The following is a 27725-nucleotide window of genomic DNA, read 5'->3' as shown; positions in this document are numbered from 1 at the left end:
TTTTTTTATATATATATTTTAAACTGTAATTTAAAATGATAATTTATTTTGTCTTCAGTGTGATTCTTCAGAAATTATTTTAATATTAAAATTTAATCATTTTATAAAATAATTAAATAAAATAATTAATCATTGTTGAAACCTACATGGTTTTGTGCCACTTGTACTACTTAATATGTTTGTGAAAATTATATATTTTTGACATTCTCAGGTGAATAGAAGGTTTAAAAGAACTGCATTTATTTTAAGTAAAAAAATATTTGATTATATACTGTAGTAAAAGTCTTTAATGTCACTTTTGATCAATTGAATGCATCCTTGCTAATAAAATAATTAATTCATACAAACACATACACACACACACACACACACACATATATGTGTGTGTGTGTGTTCACACAAAACCAGTAAGACTAGCAGAGTCAAGCATTACATATCGCAGAGTTGTAGAATTATTATACAGATTCAAAAAGGACACAATTGGTAAATCATTTATTTTAAACAATTCAGTTACATTTTGTCTCAGTAGAAGCAAATTTCTACATCCATCTAGTGGGTTTCTTTTAGGTGTCCACATACTTCAACATGGCCATATTGAGTATACACACCCACTCACACACACACAATGTTACTGGGCATGATACACTCTTATGCATCAGTCTATAGCATCTGAAGGAGTTCTCTCTGTTCTGTCGCTTCTCTTGTTTGAAATCTATTACTGGCTGGGTGGATAAGTAGTCATTGTGTTACTTTAAATTCCATTAACTTCATAATCACCATCCTTCAATCACCTAACACTTGAATGCTCAGAGGAGCAAAGGCTTCAACATTCGCTTCTCATTGCATTTGGAATACCTCGTCTGTCAGCTCCCGCTGATTGCACTGATAGCGGGGTTCACAACAGGTGTTTCATTTTCAGCGGGAAACTCGGATGCTTTCAGTCTCTAGTGGTGGAAGAAAACTTCTTGCATGCTCTTCAAGACCTGATTTTTGATCTTTAGAACAAGCTGAGATAATTGTGCATACTGTACATTGTAAATCACGAATATGAGGCAGATAATTGGATTGTTGGCATCACTAAGCTATTGTATTCACACTAGAACTGTAAAATGAATAAAGAACTGTTTGGCTTGGATAGACATATCTTTTTTTGTCCTGACAGGAGAAAATACAAACTGATCTTGGCCAAAAGGTGACTTATCAACAGTGACATGCTTGTGAAAGTCTCGCCTGCACTGCCAGCTTACAGCCAATCACTCTCACATTTTCTGAAAGGCTCAACTGCAGCCACTATGTTATACTGAGTCTTTTAGACATCTGTCTGTCATTGTACCTCTCAGCCTGTGGGCATCTTCCTCTCATACACATACATCGCAAGTCAACCTCAGATGAAATACCTGCAAGTCTGCAAGCCCAAGCAATTCATCTTGTGGCTCAATGGAGTTCAGTAAAGAGCTGAATGAATGGCGTAGTGCTGAGCTGTTGTCTTACCGTTGTACGTTTAACATGTTTCCTACAGATCCAGTGGGAGTGTATTAATCCTAAGTACCAAGTGAAGAAGAAGAATTACAGAAATTCTGGAATGGTTATTCTTACTCTGTGCAAGGTGAGGACTCCTGACACTTTATGTCTAATGTGTGTGTGTGTGTGTTTTTTTCTAGTACTATATCTGATCTATTAAATGGGTTGGATAAGGTCACTTTCTGTCATGCAAACAAAGTGTCATAATTGACTTTTATGGGTGCTGTGGAGTGATATTTACAGTAGCTACTGTAGGTGAACAGGTATGTTGTATGATGATTACTGTATTTTTGTACACCTGAAATGATCTGTTAACCAGTCAGTATCCAGGACCAAAACTATCCGTTTAATAAGTGTTATTTTATCTCTGTTTCAGATCATTAAGATGCACTCTTTCTTGGATTACATCATGGGAGGATGTCAGATTCAGTTCACAGTAAGTAGTTTTGGAAGACATCTCCCCGCTTTTTTATCTTAATCTATAAGATAAACCAAACTCCACTGATAACAAGAGTCAATCTAGCCTTGATCTTGTAAATTGTGTTCTGGTGGTTTAGTTTCTTGCTGCATGTCTTTAATGTTTCTACATCATGTATTATTTGAATTAAATTTCTGTAATGATTTACTCATTTTCATTTTATTCCATATTCCTATGACTTTCTTTCTTGTGTTGAACACTAAAGTGACATTTTGAAGAGTAGTATTGCTTGTTCTTTTCCATGAACTTACAATTAACTGTAACTTTAAAGGGATACTTAACCCAAAAATTTAAATTCTGCCATTAATTACTCAACTCATGTCGTTTCAAACCCGTAACAGCAATGTTCAAGGCCCAGAAAGGTAACAAGGACATCGATAAAATAGTCCACGTGACATCAGTGGTTCAACCTTAAGAAAGCAAAAATAACGACTTTATTCAACAATTTCATCTCTTTCACATCAGTCTTAACTGAGTGTTCACGAAAGTACAAAAAATGCATGTGTGTGATGCTGCAGATATCGCAGTACTGTCATGAGTGTGCATCCAAGACACGGTAGAAAATAATTTGTTGAATAAAGTCATTATTTTAGTTTTCTATGTGTACCAAAAATATTCTCATTGCTTCGCACAACTGAAGTTGAACCACTGATGTTACATGGACTATTTTAAAGATGTCCTACCTTTTTGGGCCTTGAACGTGTCAGTTGCGTTGCTGTCTACGGAGGGTCACAAAGCTCTCGAATTTCATCAAAAATATCTTTGTTTATGTTCTGAAGATGAACAAAGGTCTTTGGGGTTTGGAACGACATGAGGGTGAGTAATTAATGACAGATTAATTAAATTTTTTTTGGTGAACTATCCCTTTCAAGTTTGTAGCAATGTCCTATTCATGAATTATTTATTAATTTGGGTTCAATGAATCATTGGGTTTTTAATGAATCATTTTATTCAGTTCACAAAACCATTCTGAATGAATCAGGATCGTTCAAATTCCAATCACTAATCTGGTTGCAGTGGTCCATACAGTATGTTTATAGGTTTATAAGAATAATAACTTAAATGTAAGTCTTAAATTAAGCTTTCATATAACTTTAAATATGGTGTATAAATGTTGTATATACATATACAATTTTACAGTGTTTTTACATCCTTTCTGAAGCTTTCTAGTTCTAGTAATTGCAATTTTTTCAAATTTTGCCTTATGTCTTCCATGAGAGTTAAAAAGGTTATACAGGTTTGGAACTAAATGAGGGTTAGAAAATAATGGCATATTTCAATTTTTGGGTGAACTATCCGTTTAACAGGTGGCGATTGATTTCACCGCCTCAAACGGCGACCCTCGAAACAGCTGCTCCCTCCACTACATCCACCCTTACCAGCCCAACGAGTACCTCAAAGCACTGATCGCTGTTGGGGAGATCTGCCAGGACTATGATAGGTGACCCACCAATCAATCTCTCAATCAGTCAGCCAGTCAACCAATAAATCAGTTAATCAATCATGCACCTAGTCAAGCAAACAGTCAATCCTTTAATTTTGCCAAATGAAATTGAATGGGCTTACTAACAGAGCTACTCCATCACAAAATGTTTACACCAGATATTTTCTCAGTACAGGCCATTAACCAAACATTCAAACCAATTAATCAGTCAATTATACATTGCATCAATTAATCAGGGTTTCAGTCTTATGACTGCCAGGGCCTGTAGGATGCAGAGCTGTCATGTCAAGGATTGTCTTTCTACACTTCAATCACTCTCTCACCCAAGACGTCACTTAAGCTCAAAGTCAATTATATTTGACCCCTCACAATGTCACATCCCTGCTCACCTCATTGCTCATCTCTGGGGCTCAGTGCGCGCTCATTAATCCTTTCTGCTTCTGATCATTTTCCAGCGACAAAATGTTTCCCGCTTTTGGCTTTGGAGCCCAAATCCCACCAGACTTCAAAGTAAGTTCATTATTTTTACGTTTTTAGTTATACTTTTTTATATGTATTTATATGGAATTTTGCAGTGAGAAAGAAAAGTAGTCATTAAAAAAAATGAAAATTAGTCGAAGTAATGAAAATGACTTCTTTTTTTATGTGATTGTAGTTTTCATTTGACTGTTATCTATTGCATACTTAAAAGTTGAAATCACTTTAAATTAAATTTACATTTAAGATCAAATATTTAAATAATCTCCTATAATGTTCTTTTTTAAAGAACACTAAGTTTTTAAAAATAATTTAATTAAATTTTTATTTTTTATTGATTGATTTAATTGACTTAGCTATGATTTAACAGAATTAATTTGTAGCTTGATTTTAAGACCACAAGACGTTTCCCATAAAGTACAATAAATTGCCATTGGAAACCAGCTCTTGAATCTTTCTGAATCTCTCAAAGTTACCTGACAGGAGATTTCTGAATAATTAATGAACTGTTGATGCCCTTTTAAAATAATCACCTCATCATTCCTGCTAATCTATGCCAATCACTGAAAATCAGGTCATCTGATTGGTTGCCATGTTACAATCAGAGGCCACGTCCGCAGTGTGATTGGATGTGACTCTTAGAATGCATTTTAGTTGACCGCAGTCCGAGCCACAGGGAAGCTCCATGTTTTATGCATGATTTTGGCATCAATATCTCTGAATATAAATGAACCATAAGAACTTATGAATAAAATAAATAAATTAAATGTTTTAGTTCTTCCAGTACATTATATGAACCTTAATATCATAATCTAATATCATCAGAGTTCAAAGTTTAAATCAATAGAGTTGTTTATCTGTGCCATTTGAAACAGAAGTTTGTTTCTAAAAGCGGTGGACTGCCATCGCTGCCACTGATCTTTCAGTTCTTCAGATCTTTTCCTCCTCAATACAGGTTTCTCATGATTTTGCTGTCAATTTTGATGAGGACAACCCTGAATGTGCTGGTGAGTCATCAGACTCTACATTACTTCATGCCTTTACAAAAAAATGTTTTTTTTTCCTTTTCCTAAAGGAAGTTCAATGGAATCCAATGCATTCCTACCATATGAGTCAAACATCTCCCGCACACACTCAATCGCAAACAGAAGATGTTAGGTTTTCAAAGCATGAACTATGCACTATTTAACGAATGCTCATGCATTTAAAAGAGCCTGTGCTTTACTTTTAAAGAACAAATACATGAATAACCAAGCCCTCTATATAACCTCTATTGATCTCTGAGGTCAAAGGTCATGTTTTAATCTGACATTTTCAGGTCACTACATGTAAATGACCACCATTGAAAATAAATTTTTAATAGGATGTCCATTCAATGTCACATTATAAAAACAGATAAGTGGTCAATGCATAAAATAAAACCATTTTAAGACTTGTTTTCAGATAATACGTAAAAATAAAACAAAATCATACCACATTGACAAATTTTGTTTTAAACTAAATTAATAAAAAAATTCATTGAGGTTAAAAATGAACTTAAAGATGTTTAAAAAACAAATGTGTGTATTGACCTGAGCGGCTGTGTGTGTTTTGCAGGTATACAAGGTGTTGTTGAGGCTTATCAGAACTGCCTCCCGAAAATCCAGTTGTACGGTCCCACTAATATTGCTCCCATCATCCAGAAAGTTGCCGACTCTGCCTCCGAGGAGATGCACACCAAAGAGGCCATGGTTAGTCAGAGGGAGAGACAGAGAGAGCACCTTTAATTAGACTGAGGAGCTCAGTTTCTGCACAGCACCACACGATGACTCCACCTGCTTTACTGCTGTTGCCTTTTTATAAAAACAACCCAAGTTGCTGATGTGTATAAAACTCGCTGTGGAAGAGCACAGCAAAATTATCACTTAATCAGGATTTTTGTCTCATTTTCTCATTTAATATTAAAAAATCATTTTAACTATATGAATGTACTTGAAAACTCAAACTGCAACAATTTATTTTGGCTACATTAAAAAAAAAACAGCAGAAAGTTAGTCAGATAAATTTGTTTATTTAAATGTAGATAAAAAAATTGATTGCAACCGCTTACCTTTAAAACAATTTGGTAAATCAAATTTACTTCAAAGCTACTATCAAAGTTTGTTCTAAAAAAAAAAAGTATTTACTATTTTGATCAATAAAAAGTGATATTGTAAAATATATAAAAATGTACTGCTAAGTAACTTTTTTTTTTATTTTTATATATATTTTAAAAAGCTTATTTTTAAATGCAAAGTCTGAATTTTCAGCAGCCATAACTAGTCTTCGGTGTCTAATATGTTTTTGGTGCTAAATAAGCATTTCTTATTTTTATCAATATATTATTGATGTTTATCAATAAAAAAACATATATATATATATATATATATATATATATATATATATTTATATATAATGAAAAAATATATAAATATAAAAAAAGAAATAAATAGTATTTTATTCAACAACAATGTATTTGTTGAAAAGTGACAGACTATTTCATAATATTAAGGCTTAAATAATTCTATTTAAATTAAATACTGTTCAATAAACTTTCAATTCATTAAAGAAACCTAAAACAATGATCCACAAGTTTCCACAAAAATATTAAGTAACATTGATTATAATAAAATACATTATTATTAGTTGAGAATATAGTATTAATTCTGTTACAGAACTAAAAAAAAACACTTCAAAATATATACAGTATTCAAATAAAAATGGTTATTTTAAATTGTAATAATATTCTCTAATATTACAACTTTACTGCATGTTTTACCAAATAAAGTACAACCTTAGTGAGCATAGTAGACTTCTTTCAATAACTTTGAAAATATTAATCTAATTTTATTTTTTTACCCCATTGGCCAATATAGTGTGGTGTATGCTGAAAATAAAGCAAGAAACCATTTGTTGTTTATAGCAGGGCTTTGAGTCTCGATTTTGAAATGTTCTCTCACATTTTATTCATCTCTTTCCTCAATTTTCCTCATTCATTAGGAATACTTCATACTGCTAATCCTGACGGATGGAGTGATCACAGATATGGCAGATACACGGGAGGCCATCGTCCACGCCTCTCACCTGCCCATGTCAGTCATCATTGTGGGCATAGGCAGCGCAGATTTCAGTGACATGCAGATGCTGGACGGTGATGATGGAATCCTCCGCTCTCCTAAAGGAGAACCCGTCCTGAGGGACATCGTGCAATTTGTGCCCTTCCGCAACTTCAAACATGTGAGTTAAAAACAGCATCTTGACGTAAATGGTAACAAAAAGTTTCGACACAACTCTTTTTATTCACATTTGAATTCATTTGAAAAGACTCCTGTCAGGATCTGAAGTAAGCAAAACCTGAATTACTAACAAGCTGAAGCTTAATGAACAGATGTGTCTAATGAGGAGAAATGCTTCATGCCAGGTTTAGTGATTTAAGAAACTGTATGGTAACTCTGGTCAAGACATATTCACGAAACAAAACTACAAGAGGATGCCGTACATCTGAAGGCATCCGGGTTTCTTTTCATCTCTCTCCTCTCTCAGGTCAGTGCGTCTCTCTGAGCTCCAATAACAAGCATCGCTGTGCTGGAACAGAGGGAAGGAAAACATCAAAGCTCTTAGATTTTACAGGCCTGTGTTTAGTTTAATTGAGGAGTGTGAAATCATTCATGTAGAACAGTCTTCATTATGAAAGCATTTTTTAAGAGATGTTTTGGCCTGCTTTAACCTGGCAATATTCCTGCCTATGAAGCTGAGTTCATGTAAAGTTCAGGTTTTTATTCCATTTTTAGTTAAAATTAGACAAAATTGCCTTTGTTTTTGTTTTTTATAATCTCATGAAACAATGCCTGGGGTGTATTCCAGAAAGCTGGGTTAACTTATCATCTGATTAACCCTGAACTCTGGGTTGATTAACCCAAAACCTGCTTACTCAGGGTATGTCGGTTCCAAAACACCAGTGTCGAGTTAGTTTAATCAACCTACCGCTAATAACCTCGAGTTAATGTGCGCGCAATGGAATTCAATGGAACGCCGAATTCAGGAGTCACCATGGAAACTAAGGGTGAAAAGTCACGTGCCGCGTACTTCTCCGAAGCGGAGTTAGAAGTTTTAATGTTGGCTAAAAAAAAAATACTGCTGCATATGCGAGGAAAGACAATTGGCTTGGAAAAAAATAACTGACAGTGTAAATGCGTACGTTTTTTTTTTACATTTATTTTATTACATTTTAAATATGCTTGCCTTTCTTTTGTCAATTTGCAAAGTTGAACAATTGCCTTTTTGAGTATGTGGCATGACTCGACAAGCATTTACGTTTCTCTACATCAGTTTCTTAAGAATACAGTGCAATGTGTAAATCGACTAGAAATATTAAGCATCTTGTTTTATAAGGTGTAATCCTTTTGGAGCCAAAAGGACTCTTTCCCAAGTCAAAATGAAACACAAAAACATTCTCCAAAAGGTAATATTTTATTTTAACTGTTGTAAGATCAATGTCTTAAGTTTATTTTACAGTATTCTTCCTATATAGCTAATAGAAAGAAGGCTGAGGCCCGTCTAACTGGCGGGGGTCCACCTCCACCTCCTCTCACCCCATCTGAGGAGTTGGCTCTATCACTTAATAAAAGTCGCCCTGTGGTTGATGGTATTCCAGAGGGCACTTCGTCAGACTTCGCTACCTCCCACAACAACTCAAGTGACTTGGCACAATGTAGGTATACCATATTAGTATGATTATTTAGTCATACGTTTGGACAAAACGTTCATTAACTCTTGTCATTAGGAAGAAGGCTAAATGCTTCCCAAATGCAGTCATTGTTTCACTTGTTCATTGTTTCAATCTTTTTTTTATTTTTTATTCTTGCATGTTCCTAATGCCTTTATTCAGAGTCTGTCATACTTTAGTAATTTACACATTGAGTATCTTATCTATAGAGGAGAAAAGGCTATCCATTAAAAAGGCCAAACTTGAAATGGAACTACTGGAGCATCGCCTTAAAGGGACACTTCACCCATTTGCATTTAGCTTTGTATTGTTAGAAACCCAGTCATATATTATAATGATCATGGATTTTCCCTTTATTTTTCCCTGAGATGGGAGAAATAAGGATTTAAGTGTTTTACTTCCTGCTTATTATGACGTAAAAATCGTCATTTTGCGTCATAATAAGCAGGAAGTCAAAATTCATTGAAAAGTGTAGAGACTACAGAGCCTAGCTTATTATTATTCCAGGGGGTGGGACCCACTCACCCTACAGGCCTATTACAGATCAGTGGGTGGGACTAAACTTACAGAAACGAAAATGAAAATCCGCCATCTTGTTTGGAAGCTATGTAGCTAAGCTAACAAGCGCTTATGGAGTCAGATTTACGAGAATGGCTGGAGGAACAACTCATGATACGGAAGAAGAGGATTTTCTGTTGCTCGAAACAGATGTTCGTGGCTATCTATACGAGCCACAATATAGCGCAGAGCAGCTGAGGCTGATGGAGGAACAGGAGGCGGCGGCTGCAGCCGAGGCCGGAGACCTGCCTGTCGCGTCCGAGGAGCCCGGGCGTGCTCGAGCTGGTGCGGACTGGTGGTGCCTGTGCTCTCGTTGTGCGCCTACGGACACAGAGCTCGAGTCCGTCTGCTGCAAGAATTTGAAAGATGCCAATTTCTCCTCGAAGAAATGTCTGAGGCAGACAAGGACACGGATGTTTGCGTTGTGAACCATCCTAGTTTCGCCCCGCATATGGACAGAGGCGTCCTGGAGACATACTTCAGAATTCCGAAGGTAAACTGGAAACGCCAGCCGAAGCCTGCACAAATGGACGTCTAACTGTAAAATAAGTGTTTCAATTTTATTTATTATTCATTTCGTGAAATGTACACAATTTCTTCAAGCATTATTATCACAAAATGATTCCCGGTTAATAAGTTACGTAACGTCAACTGTAAACTGTTTGTGCAGTACCTTTTTTAATGCACAAAAAGCTTACTGTGGCATTGTTTACTACTGTGGCACGTAAATACCATACATCGCTAACTGTGTCCTCAATGTCTTGTAGACAATATCACCTAACAGCCTAACAGCGGTGTTCTGGATTAGTGGGAGTGGCTTGTGGAGCTGTGCAAATGTGTTGCATTTTGGGAGTTGTGGTTTTACATACAAATGAGCCCTAAAGTTACTTTCTGTAATAACTCGGTCAAAAAGGCACCAAATTCGAAAGTTTTAATAGATTTCGACTACATATATGACCCACTTTCAATGAAGATCAATGTTCCCACGGGTGAAATGCTCCTTTAAGGTGAAAATCATATGTGAACATGAATCCTTTTTGTGTGTGTGTGTGTGTGTGTGTGTGTATAAAGCAATAAATGCAAATCTTTCATGTCTCTTTTATTTCAGGATTTGAATAAATGGAACACATTAAAGTGATTTTGACAAATTATGTCTCTAAGCATTCTGTGGTCAATCTCTGTGGTCTGCGGTCTCTGTGGTCTGCTAGATTCAATGGGTGTTCTAGGTCATCTTCATCAGGACAGGGGGATGCCTCTCCTCTTATTGTGATAATGTTGTGAAGTACCACACAAGCAACTGTGATGTCACATGCCCTATTTGGAGTGACCCTGAGCCCACGCAGACACTCTGCTTCTGAAGGCCTATTGTCCTCTCCACCTTGGCCTGTGTTCTGCTGTGAGACAGGTTGAAGCATGTCTGTGGTCCGGGCTCAGGATCAGGGTAGGGTGTCATCATATAGGGGGTGCAAGGGTATCCTCTGTCCCTCAGCAAGTAACCATAGAAGTGTCATGTAATGTTTGAGGTGTTTTGTAAATGTAATAAAGACTACAACCATTTGTCTAACAAAACGTACCCTGTTGAAATTTGTTGCACAGAGATGACTCTCTTAATATTCTGGCATCATGTACAGACCCAGTCCATTTTACCTCAACATTAGTGATGAGGTGGGTTGCATCACATATTACCGGTGGAGAGCAATACGTTTATTATTTGTAACACCAATATTAAGGAGCCAAAATAAAGCTATTACCTGCACATTGATGATAGACTTCCTATTAACAGTCTCTCTCATTGATAAATGGAGCTTTAATAGAAATGTGGGTGCCATCAATGCACCCAATTAGGTTTGGGAACCCTGAAATTAAGATTAATTACAGGTTTAAGAAGTCGGTGTACCCTTTACGTGTGTGTGCAGTCAAAATAAACGTATTAAATGTTATTTAATTGAAGTAGATGCCAGAATTTCTGAGAGCAAACCTGTCACCCTGTGGAATTCTTCTTTAATAAAGTGCACAGGTTTATGGCCAGGGAACTGTACAAAAGTGTGTAGAAACCGTTTCAGTGGCATGCATACTGTACGAGCTTCTCTACACACTGCATCGGCCACATTGTAGAGAAAACTCCCCGCGCTGACCCGCGGTTTGTCGTTTTGAGATGTGTGGTTTTAGTAGGTTTGTTAAATTAATGACTCCCTAGAAAAACAATAGCGTTCCTGCAAATATTCGTTAGAATAAGAAAATACATCGATACTTGGTCTTATCACCCTCTCACGGCAAAAAAAACCCCGTATAATCTGTGCCTCTACGTCCACAGGATCCTCATCAAGAGGGCACGTCATGCTCGGAAACCTCTCTGAAAAAACTAACCCTGCAACATAACCTGCTCCGGAGCAGGTTATCCTCAGAGATTCAGTTGCTATGGTTACTTACATAACCCGAAAGTTACCTCTGTTTTTGGAACCGAAAGCAGAGGTTATCCGCTTACTTACTCCTAAACTTACCCGGGTAAGTCACATAACCTGCTTTCTGGAATACCCCCCAGGTGTATTATTATTATTAATATTATTAATGATTAAGTATTTTTCATATATATGAATTTGTCATTTCTTAATCATTTAATGTGAATGTAAAAATGGCAGCAGTGAGAAGAAAGTAGAACATATTGGCAGTAAGACATGGGAGAGACATGATTCATAATTAATTTCAATATACAGTAGGAACAAATAGATTGCAGCTCAGCTAACAGTGCATAATTTTTTATGGCCCGGACATATATACAGAGTAAATAATTAGTTTTTCACAATGCAAAAATATAAAAAATGCACAATGCAAAAATTTTTCACAAAATAATTATTGGTTTTATTTTTGTGATCATTTTAAAATAATTATTATTATTTCTTCTTGGCCAAATCTCTGCATTCTTTTCTTCAGATTCTTTCATGGTTATGTTTGATTTTTCTCAGTTGTTATGTAACTGCTGATGTAGTTATGCTTATTTAAGTTTTTTCATTTGATTCATTGAACCTTTTGTCCAAGGTTTCTTGTCCAATAAACTCCAGAGAAAGGCTTTGTTTTGCTTTTTTCTTCACAGTCTGGAAGAAGGCTGTAAGGAAACCTGCTACCTCAGGTCAACTTCTGCAATATCACACAATTCATAAATAGAGCGCAGCTCTGAAGGTGTGAAGTTGGCTGTCCGATACGAATGCTTTGGCGAGAAACCGAGCGTGTGTATGTGTGTGTACGTGTTTATTTTTAGCTCTGTCCTGCTGGGTTTTCTCTGGTCTGCCTCCACCTGTTTTGCAGACGGAGTGAAATAGGAGTGACACCTTTCCTGTATCACCTACTCAAGCACAAGAGAGTGTGAGATTTCATCTATATTCCATTCTCTCATCTTTCCCCTTGTCTTTTCTTCCACTCAGGCCTCTCCTGCAGCGCTGGCTAAAAGTGTGCTGGCTGAGGTTCCCAATCAAGTGGTGGATTACTACAATGGAAAAGGCATCAAGCCCAAATGCCTGTCGAACTTTGAGTCTTCCAGAGGGATAAGTCCCTGAACTACGCACAGCCATAATCATCTCAACATCAATATAACTTCACTGATCATTTCAGAGCTTGCTGTATCAGTATCAGAATCGACAAGCAGGTTCATCCTTGTTGTTGTTTTTTTCACTCAGGTTTCCAATAGCATTGGGCAGAAATGTCCTTAGCTGTCCATATTTTTTACACAGTTGTTAGTTTTATTAAAGGTTCACTCAGTCATTTTTTGCTTTGCATTCCCTGGCTAATATGGCTAATATTGTCTTGGACTTAAAGTCTCCTTTAGCGTCTTCGTTAGAAGGCCCACCACCCATGCTGAAAACACTGGTTTGAATCTCGCTCGGAGCGAGAACAAGGAGAGTAGAACCAGAGGGGTTATGTTGGTGCCGTGACCCAGGTGATTTTAAACATTGTATAAATAATTATATGTAAAATGTGGTTGAAATCACTGAATGCACCTTTAACATAACATTAGTTATGTTAACAAGGGCATTAGTTTCCTTTCATTGTAACCAAACCAATTTGCCAGCACCTTTTCAACTGCTGTCACCTACTCTGTGTAAATAGAAGGAAAGCCGAAAGAATAAAACCTTCAACTGGACTTTCTTCCTTTAGATTCAGATGCCAGACTGATTCCAAGTTGCATTTGTTCGTAAGTGTTGGCTTTTTTAACTTTTTGTTTTGTTGACATTATTTACTTTTATTTTTGGTGGACCTGCTTTAAAAGGGCTATATAGTCCAATACAGTATAATATTCCAATGCATAATAGTTTAGGAGGCAAGTGATTATCAGATATTGGCCAGTGCATGACCAATGCTCAGTTAGTAAACACTGTTAGTTTTTTATAATCCGAAGTGCAACCATTTTATTAATTTCATTGACCTGCAAAAAGTTTGTGGTTGGTAAGAATTTCCCACCCCCAAACTTTTGAACGGGAGTGTATTTATTTTAAAACTTATTTTTAATGTGAGCCCTTTATGACTTAAAATTGTTACATACAATTAAGTGTATTGTATATATCTCTATAAACAAATGCATATTTATTTAAAAGCATGTGGAATGGATTCTGTGTATACAGTACTTACAGTATTTAGGAATTGTTTGCTTTTGTTCTTTTCTGCAGGTTTCTTGATATTTGTTTTGCAGAATTTCTTAACCTAATCTTAACCTAAAAGTCATTTCAGATTATTTGGAAATATATACTTGGAAATAGTAGATGTGTATTTCTGCTGCTGTCTTAGACACATTTCTCATTTCTTTTTACACATTTCTTTTTTACTTTCTTCCCTTCTGTTTGGAGTGTGTGTGTATGTATGCTTGCTTACTGCCAAAACCAGGACTGTATTTTGCATGTTGCCAATAAAAAAGTTTTTTCCCACTTTTGTTTCTTTTTTTTATACTCTTGTTCACTGGATGCACTTGCACTGAACACTCACAGGTCTCTTCCACCCAGTAATACTGATCCAGAGGTTCTTTAACGCTACAATACTGTAATTCACTAAATTAAAAAATTTAGAGGCAAGCTTGAGTGTAAAAACTCTTTAACAGACATCAGAAGACCTTTGAGTCAGAGGAATCTTTGAAGTCTAAACACACAAACATGCACACATTTCTCTCCACACATGCACACAGCCTTTTAATTAGCTCCATCATGTATAATTAAACACTCAAATCACCAGGACAAGATTAGGGGTTAACGGGAGAAAGAGAGATCATGTGCTTTATTATATCCAACAGGTCCATTAGTCAAAGATTCAGCAGATTATTTATTGTTAGTGGAATGAAATCTGAAGTTGGATGTCTTTCACAAGCATGCAGTATCGCTATGGGACTCCCATTAAATCTCCATTTTCATTTGTGTGCGTGTTGTGCATGTTCAGTTTTCAGGCTGTTTTGAGGCTGTGTACCACTACATCACTCAGATTCAAATTCATCCAGCCTTACAAATGTCTAAAATCTGTGTGGTCAGTTTATCCTGGTGTCCGGAAGGGATCATCACCTGCTGCTAAAATATGTACATATGTAATGCTCCTCAGACCCCTGAGTGTGGACATCATTGGCAGCGGGCTGGACAACATGTGAGATTGGATGAGGCAGATAGCTGGAAGAGTAAGGAATCTGGCAGGTCAAAGGAAAACGTAACTGGCAGGTTGCAGGAAAAAGCAGCTGGCAGGGTTGAAATAGCTGGCAGCATGATGGAGGTAGTAGCTGGCAGGACCAGGGTAGCAGCTGAATTGGGGTTTAGGGCTCAATCTGCAGCGGTTCTGAGGTCTTCAATGAAAACCCATGGAAGACCAGAGCATCAATTGAGGTCCTCCTCAAATCCCTCACCCTCCTGATCGGTTCATCTCCTCCACCTCCACTGTCTTTTCTGCATCTCGGTTTATCATTTGAAGTGCATGAGGTTGTCAATTCTGACAGACTTATACAGAAATAATGCTGGTTAAATGAGAGAAAACCCGTTCTTGCTGCACTGCGAGTGTCTGGCAAACAAACGAGGAGATTTCACCAAATGCGTTCTACATATTATCACACATGAAGATTGAATATCCGCAAAGAACATATTTTGATTATATTGTTTTGTTAGGAACATGTTGCAACATGTCACAGGGTAACATAATAATTAGTTTTGAGAGTGCTTGGAAATAGTTAACCAGACAAAGAAACCTGTGCAAATCGCTATGTAAAACTGCTCAATAAAATATTAATCTGAACAGGTTAATATTTAGATTTTTTTTATACAAAAACGTTATTTATTTATTTCCATAGTGGTAAAATTTAAAACAATATCAACTGACTTTTCGTTGTGAGAAGCAGTTTATTTTAGTGTTTATTATTTTGTCTCCAACGATAACCCGGACAAATATTTTGCACTCAGCAAAAATAACAACACATTACTGAGTTCTTAGGTAGCTAATAGTTTATAACACACTATAAAATGCTTAGAGATGCTTAATAATTTAAAGGAACACTATTTTGATAATTGAAGCGACAGACACCAGCGACCGTATTCCGTGTAACACCGGAAGTGGAAGGAATGTCATTCTACAGCAGGACAAATACAAGACTGTCATGTCTGGTAACGTTACATTGATGCGATCGGGCTAAAGTTGTGTTTTATGATAATTGTAAATAACAAAGATGACAGCACTGGCGTGTAGGTTCATTAAACTTACTGATGATTTGCTTAGAGTAGCGCCAATAACCGTTTGTCGAGCCGGAGCAGCGCTGCAGAGGTATTTGCTGTTAAAAACGGAATATTAACGTCATAAAATAATGTAATCTTTAATTCAAGATCATGTAAATCTAACATAAATACAGCCAATCTTATTATTTAGGCGAATTATTCAGTAGCGTTACGTATAACAACTTTATGTAGTGTCACATTATCAACTTTTTTTCTTTATACGTGATATTTATGTAAAAAGCATGGCAGTTCCTATCATTCCTCTGTTTCAGCAGAGCTCCTGTCATTCAGTGTATAAGAAAGCATCGGACGAACACATGGTGGGATGAGCACCTCACTGAAGATAATGCTTCCTTTCTGAAGAAGGCCATTACAGAGGAATATAAACAACAGATCACAGACAAACTCAGCCCACTCAAGGATGAGCCCTGGCCCAGACACGAGTGGGTGGAAGGTGGGTCATACCATCACATTCCACTCCAGATCTACAAGAGGCAGCGTGCTTGTGCTCATGATAACTACTTCAGTTTTAATGGTTGTACTGATTTGTAATCTGCATCTGCTCAGGGAGCCGGAGAGTCGGTCTTGTGGCTGTTAAACTCGGAATGATGCCTGTGTGGACCAAATCTGGAGAGAGACACGTAGTGACCATGCTGCAGGTAAAGAGGATATAAGATCATCACTTTAGTACAGAGGTGGAGATGACAGCCCTTTCATTTAAGATATATATATATATATATATATATATATATATATATATATATATATATATATATAGGTTAATAGTCAAATTTCATTTTATTTAATTTGATTGGTAAATGGAAAAAGTGCATTTAAAATAATTTTTTAATTTAGATTTTTTTTGTTTATTTTTAGATTTTTTAGATATAAATGTAGATTTTTATTTTAGATTTTATTATTATTTTGTTAAAGAGTGATAAATTGAAAATTGGAGTGTTGATTAAAGGAGCTATGTGGAGGTTTTTACTTAAAGAAAATCTTTAAGATAGAGTTTTCATTTGTACATGTATGAGCCAACCATGATGTAAAAAAAAGAATGACACATCGACTGTCCACCACGGTTGCCTCTATCAGCCTGTAGGCTCAATTGTGTGTGGAGGAGTCGGGCCCGAATTGGCGCGAAAATTCACAAAATGTGACGTCATGCGCGTTCTCATCTACTTGGGCTTACAACCGTACGGCACGCCAGCCATTATAGTAAGCAGCGGCAATAGTGTTTTCAAATGGACTCTGCGGATGGAAAGAAGCGACCAGCCTCCAGCACAATTCAGACACCCACGGACACTCCTCGTAAGTTAAAAAAAAAAAAAGCATGCGCACTGACAACGAGCATGAGACTGGCTGCAGTTCCTCTAACGGCCACTGGTGTCAGTAACGGTTAGAAATTTCAGAACCTACGCAATGCTCCTTTAAGACATTTGATTGAGTAATTAATTGGTCATTAAATAATCACATTTCGGTTTATTGTAATTAATAAATTTCATTTTAGTTTTAATTTTGGTAAAATATTTGATGCTAATATTGATGTATATCACTAATATTGAACTGTATTTTAAAACATTAATAAAAAAAACTCTTTCTCTCTATACACACACACACACACACACACACACACAGAGTGATTTATATATTTACATTTTAATTAATAAATTGATAGTCACTTCGAATGCCACATAATATTAATAATAATTTAAGAACAATATTGTGATTCTTTAAATGACATTGTCCAGTAGGGTATGTTTAACATGTTGGGACAACTCTACATCTCACCGCTGTCTCCAGATTGTACTGAATTGATGCATTAGTGATAAATACATTTAATCTGGTCTGTTATATTGTGCTGCTGAGGTATGGAAACATGGATAAACATAGTTAAAGACGAGTAGAAACACCAGAATCAGCCTTCATTGAGTCCCTGAGCATGATACTTTTTCCAAGCTTGTTCAAGGAAGCTGGTCTTCCCATGGCATCTCAGTCAAATATGGCATTAACACACCCAAATCTCTCTCAGGTGCAGGACTGTCATGTCGTGAAACATCTCTCCAGGGAAGAGTATGATGGGCGCACAGCGGCTCTGATTGTGGGTGGAAAAAACGTCTCTCCATTTCATGTGAGGCTTTAATTTTTTTCACATTAAGGCTTGTTCTTGTTAATGCACGTTTTCCCCCTCATAACGAACCCTTGTTTCTTCACCTTTCTGGCAGTCATTGACCTCTCTGAGGTAGAACAGGATAATAGACTACAGCTTTACTGCTTCTTTGGAAAGGGAGTATAATAAGACCTGAAGAGCTCCTAGAGAGAAATTACTGAGCACTCAGTAGATGTAGAGGTCACTTGTGTGTGTGTGTGTGTGTGTGTGTGTGTGTGTGTGTGCGCGCACATGTTTGGAAACCAGGATTTTTGTCCTTTGTACTTTTGAACTTTTCTCATTGTATTTTTCTCTTGCTCCTCTCTCTCACTTGTCTTTCTCTATATGTGCTAGGAAAAAAAGACTAATGATAGATGTGAGAATGATAGAAGGGAGGATTTTTTTTTAAAACAGCTGAATTAAATTGTTTTATTGAGTTTGTAGTGAAAAAAAACTTTGGTCAGTGTCCCATTTTTTTCCCTTTTTGGCAGTAAGCTTGGTGCGTATATTTGTGTGTCATCGGTCTATATTTAACAGCTGCCACAAAGTGCTGCTTGAAGTATAATTGTCAATTGTACTGACCTTCAGTCTGAGCCTTCAGTCTCTCCAGAGCCAGTCAATCAACTCCCAAAACACAGTAGAGCAGTTTGGCTTTAATGTATTCTCCTTTTCTCCTTTTGTAGGATTATAGAAGTTATTAAAATCACTTGAAGTAACTGAAAGTAAATCTGTCTTTCTTACAGAGGCCAGAGGGATATTTAGAGGTTTTCAGGAATGCAGGAGTTCCTCCCAAACAGAAACTCACCACATTTTGTGTGTCAGACAACGCTATCATCAAACCAGGTTACTGTCAGAACTCTCTGCTTATCGCCAGAAAAAGAATGAAGTCATTTCAGCTGTATCCCTTAAATTACATGTTTCAGTAAATAAAACCTTTTTGATGTGTGTGTGTGTGTGTGTTATTTTTTTCTGTTTTTGTTTTTTATTGTAATTTATTGTTTTTTTTTTCCTGTTTTTATTTGTATTTATTTATTTTTTTTTACTTTTTTTTTTTTACTTTTTTCTATTTTGTTCTTTTATGTGCTTTCTTTCTGTTTTTGTATTATTATTATTTTATTTTTTTAATGTAATTTTTTTGTCTAGGCACTTCTCTCTATGCAGCTCATTTTCGTCCAGGACAATATGTGGATGTCACAGCGAAAACGTGAGTCAAGTACATGTTTTAAAGTGAAAATATAAAAAATTATTTTAAATTAATCCAAATTTATAATTAAAAAAATTATTACTGTACTTTTCTCCATGTTAAATTCTTATATTCCAGCTTAATATGCAAAGACTACTAAAATCTAGTAGATTTTACTACTAGACTACTAGATTCTAGACTACTAGAATCTAATGGAGTGAGTCCTTGGAATTTTCCTATTAGAATAATAGAAAAGGAATCATATTCTAAAATATGTGTGTGCATCTGTGCATTTTCAATAAATGTGCCACTAGTGTCACCAAATTGAATTGCAAAAATAATGATTGTTTTCAAACAGGTTTGCTGAATGCCTACAATTGGTCAGACACATGGATTGCCCCACGTCAAACTCAGACCGCTGGTTGATCCAGTATCAAACAAACAGAGCAATGATTTGATGGCGACACAGTATTTTGGGTGAATTTACAAATGACTATTTGTCTCTGCATATTAAACGGTGATAAGAGAAAGTATTTTAACATTGAAAGAAATGAGACCCATCTCCTTTAATGAAAAGAACCTTGCTTCATAGAACTTCATAGAGTCATATCAGCCCTGTTTCATGCCCGAGATCCTGCCTTTCTGCAGCTTCATCCAACTCTTATGTTGTTACACAGTGTATGATTACTAAATGTTCTGTTTACATCTTTACTGTATTAAAGCTGTTGATCTTTTTATTGTAGAATTGGCAAAGGTTTTCAGGGAGTGATGAAGCGCTGGGGGTTCAAAGGTCAGCCAGCTTCCCATGGACAAACTAAAACACACAGGAGGCCAGGCTCTCTGGGGCCCGGAGGGGTGAGTGTTGTCATTTCTATACTTATAGAGTATCACTTCATGCTAGTGGGCTTTGCAGTGTGATTCCTGTGGGTTTTTTCCAGAGATGCCTGATACATGTTTGTTCATATATAAACAGCTCCTATCAGAATATTAGAATGATTTCTGATGGATCAAGTGTCACTAAAGACCGTCCATATTTGAAATCCTAGACTAAACATTTTAAACTGTAATAATATTTCACAGTTTTTATAATATTATTGTTTTTGTTTTGATTTAAAAATTGAGTTTTTAAAAACAAAAAAACGATTATAAACTTTTGAATAGTAGCGTAGTCATTTCCTGTTCGATCCAGATTTAAAATTCTGTCACAGAGATGCTAGGAACTGATTGCATTTCTTCTCAGGAACACAGGAATTTCCCCACACTGTATATTTTCAGATATCGAAGCACTTTCCTCTCTGAGAGGTTTCACGTCAGTCATTCTGGGTAGCTGGGACTGTCAGGAGAGTTTAGCGTGACCTCAGCATCCTCTGTGAATTGTTAATGAATGAGTAAAGTAACTTGTCTCCTTGCTCTCAGGACCCAGCAAAAGTTTTTAAAGGAAAAAAGATGCCAGGCAGGATGGGAAACATTTACGACACCACTCATGGTTTGAAGGTACACCTACCAAAATGCACAATCATTATGAAACCTGTATATAAATTAATATTTTATATACATATTTTACATATATACATGTTCTGCTGATGCTTCTGCTCTGCATTGCACTGTGCAGTTTACATGATGCTGCATTGCAGATATTGGGTGGCATAAACATTTTTTTGTTGTATATTTTGTGTAGTTTGACAAGTAAACAAACTGAATTAATTTATTACACATCAAAATACACGGTAAGCTCAATTTCAAAGCTCAGCTCTACCATAATACAACCCGAATTCCGGAAAAGTTGGGACGTTTTTTAAATTTTAATAAAATGAAAACTAAAGGAATTTCAAATCACATGAGCCAATATTTTATTCACAATAGAACATAGATAACGTAGCAAATGTTTAAACTGAGAAATATTACACTTTTATCCACTAAATTAGCTCATTTAAAATTTAATGCCTGCTACAGGTCTCAAAAAAGTTGGCACGGGGGCAACAAATGGCTAAAAAAGCAAGCAGTTTTGAAAAGATTCAGCTGGGAGAACATCTAGTGATTAATTAAGTTAATTGATATCAGGTCTGTAACATGATTCGCTATAAAAGCTTTGTCTTAGAGAAGCAGAGTCTCTCAGAAGTAAAGATGGGCAGAGGCTCTCCAATCTGTGAAAGACTGCGTAAAAAAATTGTGGAAAACTTTAAAAACAATGTTCCTCAACGTCAAATTGCAAAGGCTTTGCAAATCTCATCATCTACAGTGCATAACATCATCAAAAGATTCAGAGAAACTGGAGAAATCTCTGTGCGTAAGGGACAAGGCCGGAGACCTTTATTGGATGCCCGTGGTCTTCGGCTCTCAGACGACACTGCATCACTCATCGGCATGATTGTGTCAATCACATTACTAAATGGGCCCAGGGATACTTTCAGAAACCACTGTCGGTAAACCCAATCCGCCGTGCCATCAGCAGATGCCAACTAAAGCTCTATCATGCAAAAAGGAAGCCATATGTGAACATGGTCCAGAAGCGCCGTCGTGTCCTGTGGGCCAAGGCTCATTTAAAATGGACTATTTCAAAGTGGAATAGTGTTTTATGGTCAGACGAGTCCAAATTTGACATTCTTGTTGGAAATCACGGACGCCGTGTCCTCCGGGCTAAAGAGGAGGGAGACCTTCCAGCATGTTATCAGCGTTCAGTTCAAAAGCCAGCATCTCTGATGGTATGGGGGTGCATAAGTGCATATGGTATGGGCAGCTTGCATGTTTTGGAAGGCTCTGTGAATGCTGAAAGGTAAATAAAGGTTTTAGAGCAACATATGCTTCCCTCCAAACAACGTCTATTTCAGGGAAGGCCTTGTTTATTTCAGCAGGACAATGCAGGACAATGCAAAACCACATACTGCAGCTATAACAACAGCATGGCTTCGTCGTAGAAGAGTCCGGGTGCTAACCTGGCCTACCTGCAGTCCAGATCTTTCACCTATAGAGAACATTTGGCGCATCATTAAACGAAAAATACGTCAAAGACGACCACGAACTCTTCAGCAGCTGGAAATCTATATAAGGCAAGAATGGGACCAAATTCCAACAGCAAAACTCCAGCAACTCATAGCCTCAATGCCCAGACGTCTTCAAACTGTTTTGAAAAGAAAAGGAGATGCTACACCATGGTAAACATGCCCCGTCCCAACTATTTTGAGACCTGTAGCAGAAATCAAAATTGAAATGAGCTCATTTTGTGCATAAAATTGTAAACTTTCTCAGTTTAAACATTTGCTATGTTATCTATGTTCTATTGTGAATAAAATATTGGCTCATGTGATTTGAAAGTCTTTTAGTTTTCATTTTATTAAAATTTAAAAAACATCCCAACTTTTCCGGAATTCGGGTTGTATATCTAGGTCTCAGGAGACACCTACTGTAAAGTCACCCAGTGAGAAAAATCCTTTGTGAGTATTTGTAGTTTCACTAAGGTCTTTTCTCTGGCAGGTATGGAGGGTCAACACCAAGTTTAACATCCTCTACGTCAACGGTTCTGTCCCGGGTCACCGCAACTGTATTGTTAAGGTAAAATGCCTCACACAAACTCTCAAGTGTGCGAAATCAAATGCACTTGTCCTCAGGTAGAATGTCTTTTTGAAGGGGAAGGAACTGCTTTTATCTTTTATGCATCTGTCTTCACTTTCAGCAGTGTTAAGCTAAAAAAAGAGTTGCGTACTGTACTGTCCATGCCAGCACAAACACTGACCTTGGCACGCTAGGGCACACTCATGCTGACTGATTCATCTTTATCAATGCGCAGAGTTTGTCTCTAAAGTGCATCAGTGAATCAATCATATGTGGTCAGCATTTCGTCTCGTAAAGTCTATTTACATTACACACTCAACCGAAAGTTAAACTCTCTCAAAGACTGACTTCATTCAAGAACAGACTTTATAATGACTTTATTATCTAGTTGAGTGCATTTTTCTCCAGTTGTTTAAATGTAGTGCTTACATTTGCTCGATCAGGTCAGGGACTCGATTCTGCCCACTCGGTTGGAGAACAACAAGAACCCGCCGTTCCCCACATTCTTTGCTGATGGAGATGAAGAGATCCCTGAAGACCTCTACGATCAGGACATGTTCCAGTTCGGGAAGCCCATGGATGAATGAGCTTGTGACCCCACGATTCTTGCTTGCGCTAGTAAAAGACATTGGGCTTGACGTGACCCTTGATCAGGGTCTTTCATCTAGTGGATTCAGCATTGCTGCGCTGAAAGACTTAAGTCATACTTAAAGTCATACTTTTTGTATTACAACTGAATCATTTTGAAGTCTCAAAAGCTTGTGTATTTAAACAATAAAACCTGTTTGATATAATTTCTGTGTTTATTTTCATATGCTGGAGCGATAAAACAATGCATTGAAGCATTAGGAGAGTAGTTACTTTGTTACATATACAATTAATATAAACTAAATCTATAATTAAGATAAATGTAGAAGTAATACATATTTATTATATAATATTTTGTCTATAGATCTGAAATTACTGAATACAATGTTGTTAATTTTATAAAATAAATTGTATTTGATGTATACAAATGACATTTATAAAATAATGTAACAATTTTATTGTTTATTGTTTAAATATTCATTTTAACATGAAATAATAATGACCTTAAATATTAATAATAAAATAACTAGAGGCACAGAGTTTGGAATTAAAGAAATAAAGGGTAATTTTTTATTATGTATCTTGAAAAGACATGACCCCAAAACATAAATGTGAGAAATCCACTCTCGTGGTATTATTTTTCTAAAACTCACCTGCTCAACTTATTGCTAAACCTCATTAGTTTAAGTTATTTTTGAATGTTTTAAGTGGTGTCAGCATTTCTGGACTTATTTGACAACCTGCCTGATGGATTTAAAGTTGCAAATACATCAAGCTGACAGCAAAACTCTGTAAAGATACCCTGATGGGACACACTTTGCTGACCTCTGTGCATTAGAGAAGAGAGCGCGAGGAGGAGGTGGAGACGGAAGGATGAATAGATGCTGACAATGGTTGACATTTCTCCCTCTCTAAGTGAGGGGAATAAATCAAGGCATTAATGTTGCATGAGTTAAAGCTCACTGACTGATGAAGAACGTGAGTGTGTGTGTGTGGATGGAGTGGCTACATTATAGAGTCCAAAGCCCTCAAGCCCTGTTTTCTACACACAGCCTTACCACACTGAAGAAAGGTCACAAACACTTTGTATGGCGTCTTCTCTCCTTCCTATTCATCTTTTGCCTAGTAATAACAATTTTCCCTGAAGTGAAGTGTGTTTTCCATTAGATTACAAGTATCGCTTAAATGCAGGGTCATTTTAGGTCAATTGGGCCACATCTCATGAAGGTCCCTAGTTTACCTGAAACCTGACCCTAGTTTACCTGAAACCTGACCCTATATGTAGGATGGTAAATTATTATCATCCTTAGTTTTATAAAATATTAAATATACGATCAACAAAATTACTGTAATGCATGAAACAGATAACAATAATTTTGTAATCCTCGAACTGTCACCTTATCGTGGTGGAGAGGTTTGAGTACCCAAATGATCCTGGGAGCTATGTTGTCTGGGGCTATATGCTCCTGGTAGGGTCTCCCAAGGCAAACAGGTCCTTGGTGACGGGCCAGACTAAGAACAGTTCACAAACCCCTCATGTTAACATTTACATCAAGGACCGAGACGTCGCCTGGCATGGCGCAGCCGGCGCCCCACCCTGGAGCCAGGCCCGGGGTTGGGGCTCGAATGCGGGGGGGAAGGCCCGGCCGGGCTCAGCCCGAAGGAGTGACGTGGGGCCACCCTCCTGTGGGCTCACCACCTGCAGGAGGGAGCGTAAGGGGCCGGTGCATAGAGGATCGGGCGACAGTCAAAGGTGAGACCCCCGACAACCCGATCTCTGGACACGGAATCTGGCTTTAGGGACGTGGAATGTCACCTCGTTGGCGGGGAAGGAGCCTGAGTTTGTGTGGGAGGTCGAGAGGTACCGACTAGAGATAGTCGGGCTCACCTCCATGCACAGCTTGGGCTCTGGAGCCAGACTTCTTGAGAGAGGCTGGACTCTCTACCACTCTGGAGTTGCCCATGGTGAGAGGCGGAGGGCTGGAGTGGGTTTGCTTATAGCCCCCCAGCTCAGCCGCCATGTGTTGAAATTCACCCCGGTGAACGAGAAGGTCGCTTCCCTGCGCCTTCGGGTCGAGGATAGGTCTCTCACTGTCGTTTGTGCCTACGGGCCGAACGGCAGTGCGGACTACCCGGCCCTCTTGGAGTCTCTGGGAGGGGTGCTGGAAAGTGCTCCGACTGGAGACTCCGTCGTTCCACTGGGGGACTTCAATGCTCACGTGGGCAGTGACAGTGACACCTGGAGGGGCGTGATTGGGAGGAACGGCCCCCCTGACCTGAACCCGAGCGGTGTTCTGTTATTGGATTTCTGTGCTAACACGGTTTGTCCATAACAAACACCATGTTCAAGCATAAGGGTGTCCATCAGGCGTGGCACCAGGACACCATAGGCCGGAGGTCGATAATCGACTTTGTGGTCATGTCATCAGACCTTCGGCCATATGTCTTGGACACTCGGGTGAAGAGAGGGGCGGAACTGTCAACTGATTACCACCTGGTGGTGAGTTGGATCCGATGGCGGGGGAGGAAGCTGGACAGACTTGGCAGACCCAAGCGTACTGTGAGGGTCTGTTGGGAACTTTGGCCGAGCCCCCTGTCAGAGAGATCTTCAACTCCCACCTCCGGCAGAGCTTCGACCGGATCCCGAGGGAGTCTGGAGATATTGAGTCCGAGTGGACCATGTTCTTCACCTCCATTGTCGCTGTGGCTGCTCGGAGCTGTGGCCGTAAGGTCTCCGGTGCCTGTCGAGGCGGCAATCCCCGAACCCGGTGGTGGACACCGGACTCCGGAGGCAGCTGACAGGTACCGGCAGGCCAAGCGAACTGCAGCCCGGGTAGTCGTGGAGGCAAAAAATCGGGCCTGGGAGGAGTTTGGTGAGGCCATGGAGAAAGACTATCGGTTGGCCTCGAAGAGATTCTGGCAAACTGTTCGACGCCTCAGGAGGGGGAAGCAGTGCCCTACCAACACTGTTTACAGTGGAGATGGGCACCTGTTGAACTCAACTGGGGATATCGTTGGGCGGTGAAAGGAACACTTCGAGGATTTCCTCAATCCCACCGACTTGTGTTCCATTGAGGAAGCAGTGGCTGGGGACTCAGAGGAGGACTCGTCCATCACCCGGGCTGAAGTCATCGAGGTAGTTAAAAAGCTCCTCGGTGGCAAGGCACCGGGGGTGGATGAGATCCGCCCCGAGTACCTCAAGTCTCTGGATGTTGTGGGGCTGTCTTGGCTGACACGCCTCTGCAACATCGCATGGCGGTTGGGGACAGTACCTCTGGACTGGCAGACCGGGGTGGTGGTCCCTCTTTTCAAGAAGGGGGACCGGAGAGTGTGTTCCAACTATAGAGGGAATCACACTTCTCAGACTCCCCGGGAAAGTCTATGCCAGGGTACTGGAGAGGAGAATTCGGCCGATAGTGGAACCTCGGATTCAGGAGGAACAGTGTGGTTTTCGTCCCGGTCGTGGAACACTGGACCAGCTCTATACCCTTTCCAGGGTGCTGGAGGGTTCATGGGAGTTTGCCCAACCAGTCCACATGTGTTTTGTGGATTTGGAGAAGGCATTCGACTGTGTTCCTCGCGACATCCTGTGGAGGGTGCTCTGGGAGTATGGGGTCGGCGGCCCCCTGCTTAGGGCTGTTCGGTCCCTGTACGACCGGAGCAAGAGCTTGGTTCACATTGCCGGCAGTAAGTCAGACCTGTTCCCGGTGCATGTTGGACTCCGGCAGGGCTGCCCTTTGTCACCGGTTCTGTTCATAATTTTTATGGACAGAATTTCTAGGCGCAGCCAAGGGCCGGAGAGTGTCCGGTTTGGGGACCATGCGATTTCGTCGCTGCTTTTTGCAGATGATGTTGTCATGTTGGCCTCCTCAGACCAGGACCTTCAGCGTGCACTGGGACGGTTTGCAGCCGAGTGTGAAGCGGCTGGGATGAGAATCAGCAACTCCAAGTCCGAGGCCATGGTTCTCAGTCGGAAAAGGGTGGATTGCCCACTTCAGGTTGGAGAGTTCCTGCCTCAAGTGGAGGAGTTCAGGTATCTTGGGGTCTTGTTCACGAGTGAGGGAAGGATGGAACGTGAGATTGACAGACGGATCGCAGTAATGCTTCTGCAGTAATGCGGTCGTTGTACCGGTCTGTCGCGGTGAAGAAGGAGCTGAGCTGTAAGGCAAAGCTCTCGATTTACCGGTCAATCTACGTTCCTACTCTCACCTATGGTCATGAGCTGTGGGTCATGACCGAAAGGACAAGATCCCGGATACAGGCAGCCGAAATGAGCTTTCTCCGTCGGGTGGCTGGGCGCTCCCTTAGAGAT

General features: G+C 38.8%; 2 protein-coding genes across 4 annotated transcripts in view; both read left to right on the top strand.

The window, feature by feature from the left end:
• LOC132145271 (copine-4) overlaps positions 1-13914 on the top strand; it is a 33816-nt gene extending 19902 nt beyond the window's left edge. For both annotated transcript variants that reach the window (XM_059556150.1, XM_059556149.1), the window contains exons 9-16: positions 1520-1606; positions 1898-1957; positions 3307-3440; positions 3899-3953; positions 4876-4927; positions 5517-5650; positions 6939-7175; positions 12642-13914. In XM_059556150.1, the coding sequence (XP_059412133.1) occupies positions 1520-1606; positions 1898-1957; positions 3307-3440; positions 3899-3953; positions 4876-4927; positions 5517-5650; positions 6939-7175; positions 12642-12773 (891 nt within the window). In that variant the 3' untranslated portion in view covers positions 12774-13914. The remainder of the gene's footprint in view (positions 1-1519; positions 1607-1897; positions 1958-3306; positions 3441-3898; positions 3954-4875; positions 4928-5516; positions 5651-6938; positions 7176-12641) is intronic.
• Positions 13915-15765: 1851 nt separating this feature from the next.
• On the top strand, positions 15766-23540 carry LOC132145270 (large ribosomal subunit protein uL3m-like). 2 transcript variants are annotated; one of them, XM_059556148.1, is made up of 10 exons: positions 15766-15993; positions 16220-16398; positions 16512-16603; positions 17977-18075; positions 18837-18936; positions 19237-19297; positions 20020-20131; positions 20693-20770; positions 22748-22825; positions 23269-23540. In XM_059556148.1, exons 1-10 carry the CDS (start codon positions 15899-15901, stop codon positions 23410-23412), a joined length of 1038 nt encoding a protein of 345 aa, XP_059412131.1. In that variant the 5' UTR covers positions 15766-15898; the 3' UTR covers positions 23413-23540. The 2 variants fall into 2 exon arrangements, with proteins under 2 accessions (XP_059412131.1, XP_059412130.1); XM_059556147.1 differs by having other exon boundaries at positions 15767-15993; positions 16217-16398.
• The last annotated feature ends 4185 nt before the right edge of the window (positions 23541-27725 follow it).

Source organism: Carassius carassius, chromosome 8 (assembly GCF_963082965.1).
Source record: "Carassius carassius chromosome 8, fCarCar2.1, whole genome shotgun sequence".
In the NCBI taxonomy this organism is placed as follows: Eukaryota; Metazoa; Chordata; class Actinopteri; order Cypriniformes; family Cyprinidae; genus Carassius; species Carassius carassius.
This window is presented reverse-complemented; position numbering and strand designations above follow the sequence as displayed.